This window comes from Chrysochloris asiatica, unplaced genomic scaffold (genome assembly GCF_000296735.1).
Source record: "Chrysochloris asiatica unplaced genomic scaffold, ChrAsi1.0 scaffold00050, whole genome shotgun sequence".
NCBI lineage: Eukaryota > Metazoa > Chordata > Mammalia > Afrosoricida > Chrysochloridae > Chrysochloris > Chrysochloris asiatica.
This window is the reverse complement of record NW_006408568.1, coordinates 5,859,213-5,869,057: the sequence shown is the minus strand read 5'-3', so window position 1 is coordinate 5,869,057 and position 9,845 is coordinate 5,859,213. Positions and strand designations below refer to the sequence as shown.

At 49.6% G+C, this 9,845-nt stretch overlaps 1 protein-coding gene across 1 annotated transcript in view; it reads left to right on the top strand.

The window, feature by feature from the left end:
• Positions 1–300: 300 nt before the first annotated feature.
• The window catches only part of TSPAN9 (tetraspanin 9), an 11,206-nt gene continuing 1,661 nt past the window's right edge, over positions 301–9,845 (top strand). The window contains exons 1-7 of the mRNA XM_006862770.1: positions 301–513; positions 2,209–2,348; positions 3,930–4,122; positions 4,710–4,784; positions 6,500–6,601; positions 7,158–7,289; positions 7,586–7,669. Of these exons, the coding sequence (XP_006862832.1) occupies positions 301–513; positions 2,209–2,348; positions 3,930–4,122; positions 4,710–4,784; positions 6,500–6,601; positions 7,158–7,289; positions 7,586–7,669 (939 nt within the window). The remainder of the gene's footprint in view (positions 514–2,208; positions 2,349–3,929; positions 4,123–4,709; positions 4,785–6,499; positions 6,602–7,157; positions 7,290–7,585; positions 7,670–9,845) is intronic.

Here is a 9,845-nt window from a genome sequence, read left to right as displayed (position 1 = left end):
GAAGACCCCCAACGAGATGGATCAGCCAGGTGGCATCATTGATGGACTCAAGTGTGGCAGCGGTAGTGAGGTTGGCCCAGGATCGAACATTGTTTCATTCTGCTGTGCATGGGGTCGCTATGAGTCGGTTCCGACTCGATGGCACCTGACAACAACAACAATGCAGGTTGTATGGTGCTTTAGGATAAGCACTGGACTGCTGACTGAAAGCTCCGTGTGGTTCAACCCCATCAGCTGTTCCTCATAAACCTTATACAGGGTCACTCTGAATACAAACTGACTTGATGGCACTTAACGACGATGCAAGCTGTGCTGAAAAACAGACTGGAGGCAGGCAAGGCACTGTGGGCCATTGTGTGGGCGTGGGGCAGCAGATATGAGTGTGCTGTCTTGGTGCCTTTCAGCTGCCAGTCATGGGCTCAGCGGGTCACTCACAGGTGTCCTAGGGAGCGGGTGGTGAAGAAGGAGCTCAAGACAGCAAACCAGGAGAGCGCATTCCATCCCAGCCAGCCGGTGTGATTGTAGAATCCAGGCCTGGGCTTTAACTGCTGTTCTCATTGGAGTTAGCCTCAGTAGGAGGTTCCTGAGGGTGTGGAGGAGTTGCTGGGGCTCCCAGTGATGCTGGACAAGGCAGGGGCCTTGATGGGTGTGGGGAATGGATAGGAGGGTTTTGAGAGGAAGGTTTGCCAGGACTTAGTGACCAGTAGCTTCTGAAGGTGGCTCAAGCTGTAGGCAGTCCATCTTACTGTGTCTTAGCTGGGGCACAGTAGGGCCCAGAACAGAAAGTAAGAAGGGAAGTGGGGGAGAGCAGCTGGTGGAAATGACCAGCCTCTGGAGTTTGTAAACTGTCAAGGTTTTCCCAGATGGAGACACTTGGACTTCATCGTGGGTCCCTTGAGGGGAGGGGAAGGAAGAAGCACAGAGGGGGACCCCCACCCTGTGAAAAGTGACTTCTAGGAAAATCTATATTCAGACCTTTTCCAAGCCTGTGAATACTCAGGCTGTGAGGTCCTGGGGTGCCTAGAGGTGTCTCCAGCTTCAGGGTGAGGGTATTCTTCAGCTTCAGGGATCCTTTGTCACAGGCTGCTCAGCCGATACTCATTCCAGGGTATGGCTTTTAGAGCCATCAATCTGTAGTATGAAGATCCTGAATTTTCCACGGTATGATTAATGAAAGAAAAATTGAGACGGCAGCATAGAACGGACTAGAGTGACGAAAGTCAAAATGACAAGTTGAATGAAAGTTTCAGCATGTGCTTGCAAACCTGAAGTTTCTTAGCCAGCCTGGAGCGCCACCTAGTGGTTTCAGGGAGGATTGGCACACATTGATCCTGCAGAGAGCTTTGTGGACTTGGATGGTTGGACTTTCTTTGTTGGGTGGTTGCTCTGAGCCAGATTGTGGCTGTGCTTTGACCTAGTTCTTCCTCTGAAGGAGGCACAAGACCACTACACAATGTGCGTGACCCAAGTAGCTGCTCCATTCGCCTTGCTCCAATCCCCTTATAGGATTCTGGTTCAGCAATGCATAGAAAGGTCCCCATTTATGTTTTCATGCCAGGTTGGACCAACTTTCTTTCTGTTTCCCCATTTATCACTGCCCTTCTGATGTGGCGCTGTGGGTTAATGCGCTGGACTACAAAGTCAATTTAAACCACAAGGTCAGTGGTTCAAGCTTACCAAACCCTACATAGGGTCGCTTTGAGGCGGAACTGACTCGATGGCACTTAACAACATTCATTCTTCAAAGCAAGACCTGCTGATACTGCCTTCAAATACATCTCAAATTGACTGTCCCTCCCCTCTCCTCCATAACTAGCATAGTATAGGTTGCCTGCAGAGATCGCCAACTGACTGCACCCCGACCACCTTCCCCTGCCCTCCAATGGTCTTGTCCTTTGAACAGCAAGCAGAGGGATCTGTTGAAAACATAAATTAGTTTACGCCACTGCCCCCTGTTCCAGAGGTTTCCCATCACAATGAGAACATCTCCCACCATTGTGACTCCCATGATCCTGGTGCAGTCACAATGGGAAACTTGCTCTACCACTGGCCAAACATTCCCACCTCAGGGCATTAGCACTTGCTGTTCCCTGTCTAGAACACTCTTCCCCCAAAATCTTTACGTAGGTCGCTCCTTTCTCATCGTGTGGGTTCCTCGCAAATAGCATAGTTTCTGTGAGGCTTTATCTGACTGCTCTTCCCCCTCAGTTACTTACGAACTCTGTACCTAGTCTTACTTTTACTTCATGGCCCCTGAAGTTCTACTATCAGTTTGTTTATGTGATAATAGGGCCCTCTGTGAGAATCTGGAGTCCCTGGGTAGTGCTTACAGTTAACATCCTCTACTGATAACTGAAAGGTTGGAGGTTTCAGTTCATCCAGTGCTGCCTAGAAAGAATGGCCTGGTAACCAATCTGGGTTTGGGAATTGAAGGAGCAACAGAGATGCCATCTCCTCAGGGGACCCTCCTGCGCTTCCCCTCACCTTCCCATGCGTCTGGCAGAGCTGTCAGTTAACGATGGCATGACTGTGTTTCCTCCCTGGAGCATGAGCAGTTTGAGAGCAGGGATGTGCTTGATTCTGGGGTCCCGGCAGACAGCACAGTTCTGGTCCATACAGTGAACAGTGTCTGGTTCTGGCCCTTTTGTGTTACAGACTTCATTTCATTTACAGTCTAACATCAGTCTGGCAGGTGGATGAGAGTGTTCTCGTTCTACAAGATTCCAAAGCCAGGACAAGTTGGAACCGAGCGTCAAATCCACATCTGTGACTTCCAGCTCCTTGTGCCCCATGTGGAACGTTCTTGTCCTCCACTGCTCCAATGCTACCCGTACCTGATAGCCTCCTCCAACTGGCATTGCTGACCGGGACAGCGACTGTGTCCTCCAAATGCCTGTAGCATTTCTCTGGCACCGCTGTGTACTGCCTAGGGGTAGATTTGCTTTGTTATTGCTCCAGTCCTCTCTGCATCCGGAGTGGAGGTCCCTGAAGTGGTTGTAGCTTTTCTGGCACGGGACCCCTCATGCTGTAGGTACTCAATAAATACTGGCTGACTGATTGATTGGCTCCTCAGACTCCAAAAACTTCCCCTGAACTGCAGAGGGAGTGGGAGAGTGTCAGCTCTGTTGAGCATAAAATAAAGCAGATGTGGAGATTTTCAGCCAGTGAAACCGAAGCTTCCCAGGTGGAGCTGGTGGCGTCGGCAGCCCCAGGGGTACTGTTGAGGAGAATCGGTTTTCGGGCTGAGTTGGATGGATGGTGAAGGCAGAGAGGGACTCCACCATGCCCTGTACATCAGCCAGCTGGATGTATTCTTATCCTTCTCCATGTGTGGGAAATTATGTTCTGTGGGATTCTGAGAACAGTGGGCAAATGGCCCTTCTGGTTAGCACACTAGGAGAACCGCTCCTGAGAGTTACGGTGTTGAGAAATTGGACTCCAAGATCCTTTTCCCGATCCCTAGAGACAAGTCCTTACTTGTTTTTCCTGACCGCTGGGCTCCTTTCTCCCACTGCCTCCTTCCTGGATCCCAGGTCCTCTTCTGTCAAATAGAATAATCCCAACCACTCATATGTGTCTGGTACCTTTGATCTATTTTTAAATGCTTTTGCCTGTGTCTTATTTAGTTTGAACTCAGAGTGACCCTATGAGGCCATGAAGCTGGCATTGTCCCATTTGCCAGATGGGGAGAATGAGATGCAGAGAGGCTATGACATTTATCCACATTATACAATGGACATGTTTTTGCCTTGTGACCAGATCTGGAACCATCACTTCCAAATCAGATGTGGCCACCACATCTGACTAGTAGGCCAGTCCTCACCCTTTTCTGCATCTCAGAGGTGGCGTTGGGGGACATGCAGTCTTTTGAATTTCATGGTGATGAATCCAAGTGCAATATTGGTCTAACAGATTCTCCTTTCTTTCCAGCTCTGTGGCTGTGGACTGCTTGGAGTAGGCATCTGGCTCTCCGTGTCCCAAGGCAACTTTGCCACCTTCTCCCCCAGCTTCCCCTCCTTGTCTGCAGCCAATCTAGTCATCGCCATAGGCACCATTGTCATGGTGACGGGCTTCCTCGGCTGCCTGGGGGCCATCAAGGAAAACAAGTGCCTCCTTCTCAGTGTAAGTAGAACCCTGAATGTTCCATCTCTCTTCAGTTGGACCATTGAGACAGACAAAGTCAACTGGGTGCCCAAGCTAAGCCCAGGGAAATTGCTTCTAGAATGCTCCACACCTAACCACATCCCTCTTCCTCCTGATCGATTATACCTGCATTAGATGATGTCTGCTCCATTCCTTGATCACTTGTCTACTACTCTATCCTCCGTTAGGAGTCCTGGTGGTATAGTGGGTTAAGTGTTGGTCTGCTAACTGAAAGGTTTGCAGTTCAAACCCACCAGTTTCTCCTTAGGAAAAAGATGAGATTGTCTATCCCTGTAAAGATTTGGAGTCTCAGAAATCCTAGGGAGCAGTTTTACTTTGTTTGTTGGGATGCTGTAAGTCCGAGTTGACCCAATGGCAGTGAGTGATGTGAAGTGAGTTTGTTTCCCTTCCCTAGCTCCCTGGGCTTCCTCAGGAGGAAGTGGCCCTGCCAGTGCCTTGGAAGGCCTGCCTAGGCGCAGCCTGTCCCTGACCTCCCCACCATCCTTGCTCGCACCCAGCCCCAGCATTGCTGTCAGATGCTTCATGCCGGCTTCTTTTCTTGACAGTTTTTCATCGTCCTGTTGGTCATCCTCCTTGCAGAGTTGATCTTACTTATCCTGTTTTTTGTCTACATGGACAAGGTAGGTACCACAGGAAGAAGGGGGGCAGATGGAATGTCACTGTCCCTGCAAGGAGGTGGGGTGCTTTCCCTGGGCAGAGGAAAATGGCTGGCTAGGATGAGGAAAGGAAAATGGAACTGGAGTTAGGAAAGACCCCCTTGGAAGATTTTGATGGGGGCAGCATAGAGCTAGAGTGAGAGTTAATGACTCTTGTGTAGTGTTAGGAAGTAGAATACTCAAAATCACTGAGGGATTGGAGGGGCTTCATTAGTGAGCACCGGAAGTTATTCGAGCATAGGTCAGTGTGACCACTTGCTAGGCAGTTCAGATATGGGATTCAAAGCTCACCAAGTGGCTGGACTGGATTATTAGAGGTTTATCCACTAAAAACATGAAAGAACATTCTAGAGACAGTGATGACAGTGGAGGTATTGTTCCTAGACTCAGCTTATACCTTGGTGTTCAGGAGGATAGGGGTAGGCTCTGGTGGCTTTCCCGATAGAGCAGTTTGCCATCAGACTGTGGGATAACTTTGGTTTTGGTGCCACCAAGAGTGAAGGGTCAAGCTCTCATTCTCTTCATGTGGATTTAGTAGACCCTGACGGTGCCGCGGTTAAGTGGTTGGCTGCTATCCAATAGGTCAGCACTTTGAACCTACCAGCAGCTCTGAGGGAGAGAGATGTGGCAGTGTGCGTTTGTCAGGACTTACCTTCTCAGAAACCCTATGGGACGGTTCTACTCTATCCTGTAGGGTCCCTGTGAGTCAGAGTGGATTCAACAACAGCAGGTTAATTCTATGTATGTGTCCCTTGGTGGGCTCTTGAAGTAGTTGTCCAAGCCACGGGCTCTTGAAGTAGTTGTCCAAGCCACTGAAAGTAAGAGGCATTAGTAGAATTAGAAACAACAGTTCTTTGGTTTTGCAATTGTGAAAGGGAAGAAATAGCAACATTTATTGAACCAGTCCCTTGTGCCAGCCATGTTCTTAGCTCTTTGGAAGAACGATTTCCTTTATCCTCACAACAGCCCCATGAAGTAGATACTGTTAGTCCACCATTACAGGTAACGAGGCATAGGTTACATTACTCGCTAGTGTGAGGTGGAAGTACACTGACCGACCTGGCCACCCGCTCACCTCTAGAGTGTACATTTAAATATATATATATATATATATATATATATATTGTAAAAATATATCTAGCACAGCAATTGCCAACTCAACATTTTCCAGGGCCTGTTTAGACAGGGACCGGTATGACTGTGTTGGGGGTAGGGCAGCAGAGTAGCCTGTGAATGGCTGGAGCTGGGACCAGACAGCTGAGGCGTTCTTTTTGCCCCTTAGTACCCTGGCCCCAAGGAGCTCTGGTAGCGTAGTGGTTATGAGTCGGGCTGCTAACCTCAAAGTTAGCAGTTTGAAACTACCAGCCGTTCCGCGGGAGAAAGATGAGGCTTTCTGCTCCCATAGATTTACAACCTTAGAAACCTGTGCAGGGTCGCTATGAGTCAGAACTGACTCCACAGCACATAACCACTACCACCACCATCTGGCCCCAGCCTTAAGAGCTTAACTCCCCTGAGAGCCAGTGAGAGAAAACCCATTGGGTCGCAGAGTTCCCCAGGTGGGGAGGGCCCTCCAGACCAGCCCCCATTTCCCCCCATCTGGTTGAGCTGGGACCATTTGGGCAGGTGAGATTGTCCTGGTTCTGACCAGCCTGTCCTGCGTGCCCTCCACCTGCCAGGTGAATGAGAATGCCAAGAAGGACCTAAAAGAGGGCTTGCAGCTGTACAACACGGAGAACAATGTGGGACTGAAGAACGCCTGGAACATCATCCAGGCTGAGGTGGGGCATGTCGCAGCCTGGGGCCCTGGTTGTCTACCCCGGGCATGGATCTGTGGGGGGAGCATGACCCCTCCGGGACACTTGCTGAATTGCTGGGTCAGACGAGATCCAGTGGGATAGACTGGGCAGGGAGGAGGATGAGGGTGGAGGCAGGTAAGCAGGGCTGGGATGCAGCAGTGCTTAGGTCTGAGGGAGCTCTAGGGGTGGCTCAGCAGACTCAGAGAGCTAGGGAGGGCAGATCAGCCAAGTCTTTCTTCTAGGCAACTTTGGGGTGCAGACTTTATTTAGCAAGAATGGATTTACATCCTTGATCATGTCTGGCTCTGGTCAGGAGACACTAATTATAAGATGCACACAGATTGATATGCCCCAGACACCCCATTTTCAATACTGCCGAGGGGCCAGCTGGGAGGACCCACAAAGCTGGACGTTGAAGGTGCTGGTGGGAGACAGAGAGAGCAGGGCACAGTCCATCACATCCCTGTGGGGCTGGGGGCCCAGAGGAGGGTGGGCCAGCCTGGCTCCTTCTCACTGCCCTCCTTCATCCTGCCGGCAGATGCGGTGCTGTGGCGTCACTGACTACACAGACTGGTACTCAGTGCTGGGGGAGAACATGGTGCCCGACCGCTGCTGCATGGAGAACTCACAGGGCTGTGGACAGAACACCACCACCCCACTGTGGAGGACGGTGAGGCTGCCAACGTGGGGACCTCTGTGATGGGTGTGGTCTGGCAGGAGGAACCCTGGAGGGGGGGAGGTGGGTAGGATACTAAAGAACTGGCTTACTGAGAGTGAGGTGGGGGCACTGAGCCAGAGAGCCGGTGGAAAGGAGAGGAGGGGCTGGACCAGAGGGTGAGGGATGGGGGCGACCGTATGAGAGTCAGGGAGGGACAGAAGGTAAGGACCAGGACAAGCGGGTGAAGGGGAAAGTGGTGGATGCGCTGGTCATGGCAGACCCTTTACCCCGTTGTCCTCATTCCCCAGGGCTGCTATGAGAAGGTGAAGATGTGGTTTGATGACAACAAGCATGTGCTTGGCACGGTGGGGATGTGCATCCTTATCATGCAGGTAAGCAGGTGTTGCAAGCCAGAGGAGGAAGAGGAAACGTGAAGGAGTTAAGTGATTTGTTAGTATTCCGAGGAGCCAGGAGTCTGCACACTTACCTGCTGGGCCTTCCGGGCCTCATCCTGGTGGGTCTTTCTCATAAGATGCTGGTCCAGACCCTGCCAGGCAGAACCAGCTTCCCCAGTGCTCCCTCAGAACCAGGGCTTGGTGGGTGGCGGTGTTGCCGGTAGTACCTGTATGTGTGTTTGTGAATGTACCTATCATCTGCTATACAGGGAAGTTGTAAGTCAGGACTATAGCATACAGGTAGTCCAGAACTACAATTTGTGATTGAAAAAATGTTTGTTTGTTTGTTTGTTTTTTTAAAATACATCTTATTGTTAGTAATGGGAGCGTACTGGTTCCATACAATAAGCACTGGACCGCAAACCACAAGGCCCTTGGTTCAAACCTACCAGCTGCTCCATGGGAGAAAGATGAGACTTTCTGTTCCTTGAATAATTAAAACCTCAGAAACCATATATAGAGTCGCTATGAGTCAGAACAGACTTGATGGCACTTAACAACAACAAATCGTTTGTAGTATGTACGTATTAAAATATATCTGGTGGATTATATATCTAATAAGTTTATATGGAGTCCTGGTTGTGGGGCTGTAGGATAAGCACTAGACTGCTATCCTACAGCAGTTCAAATCCACTAGCTGCTTCTTGGAAAGCTTACACAGGGTATGTATTGGAACTGACTTAACGTTTATATGTAGTTTTTCCAACCTCCAAAGACAAATAAAGATTAGATTTATAAAGATACTGATAATATAAATAAAATTTTTTGAAGATAGTGATAATGAAAACTAATGATGACGTTGTTGGAAGGATCCCCAGTCATAAGTTGGGGACTGCCTGTTCTGTACTGAATTAACCTTGAGTCTTTGGCTAGCGATATGTACACAGGCCCACAAATCAGACTCTGATGGTGTGTTCTGGCTTTGCCACTTATGAAATATGTGAGCTGGGTAAGATACTTAGATTTTCTGTGCCTTAATTTCCATACAGGATCATGGATATGATAATAGTACCACTTCTTAGCATTGTTGTTGTTGTTGTTAAGTGCTGCTGGGTCAGTTCCCATGCATAGCAACCCTTTATAGGTTTCCAAGGAGTGGCTAGTGGGTTTGAGCCACCAATCTTGGGTTAGCAGTCCAGTGCTTATCCTATCAGCAAATGATTTTTCCGGGCCATTGCGAACCTCAAAGTTAGCAGTTGGAAACTACCACTGTTCCACGGGAGAATGATGAGGCTTTCTGCTCCTGTAAAGATTAATGGCCTTGGAAAACTCTGTACAGGGACGCTATGAGTCAGAACCAACGCCACGGCACATAACCAGCCACCACCACCACATGAGTAGGTGAGGGCAGTGGTGGTTCGGGGGTAGAATTCTCACCTTCCATGTGGGGGACCTGGGTTTGATTCCTAGCCAGTGCTCGTCACTTAAAGCCACCACTTGTCTGTTACTGGACGTGTGGGTGTGGTGGAGCTCCAAGACTAAGATGGACTAGGAAAATCAGCCAATGAGATCCTACAGAACCCAGTGATCCAATCTAAAACCCTTCATGGGGATGGCACAGGACCAGGCAATGTTTCGTTTTGTTGTGCATGGGACCTCCACGAGTTGGGGTCTGGCTTGATGACAACAGCAGCAGCAGCCTAGTTAACAGAGAGGGAGAAGGAAGGATTCAGACTCAACCCCTGCCGCCTTTCTCAAAGATGAGACCGACATGGCTGACTAGGAGCAGGCGCTCCCTGACCTGCCTGGGAAGATGCACAGAGGTTGCATCAAGGGGAAGAGCATTTTGGGGGCTTTTGGGTGGCTCCTCCCCCTGGTGACCTGGAATCTCAGTGTCTGATTCCTCTAGGAGCAACCAAACTTGATTGTTTGGTCCGTGGGAATACGGTTAAAGTTTTCTTTCTTGCCAGGTTCTGTCTCCTGGAGGTTTGATTGTTGTTGTTGTTATGTGCCGTGGAGTCGGTTCCGACTCATAGCGACCCTATACAGGGTTTCCGAGGCTGTAAATCTTTACGGGAGCAGAAAGCCTCATACCTATCAATAATTACATTGATTGTCAATGGATTGAACGCACCAGTCAAGAGTCAGACAGTAGCAGAATGGGTAAAGAAAA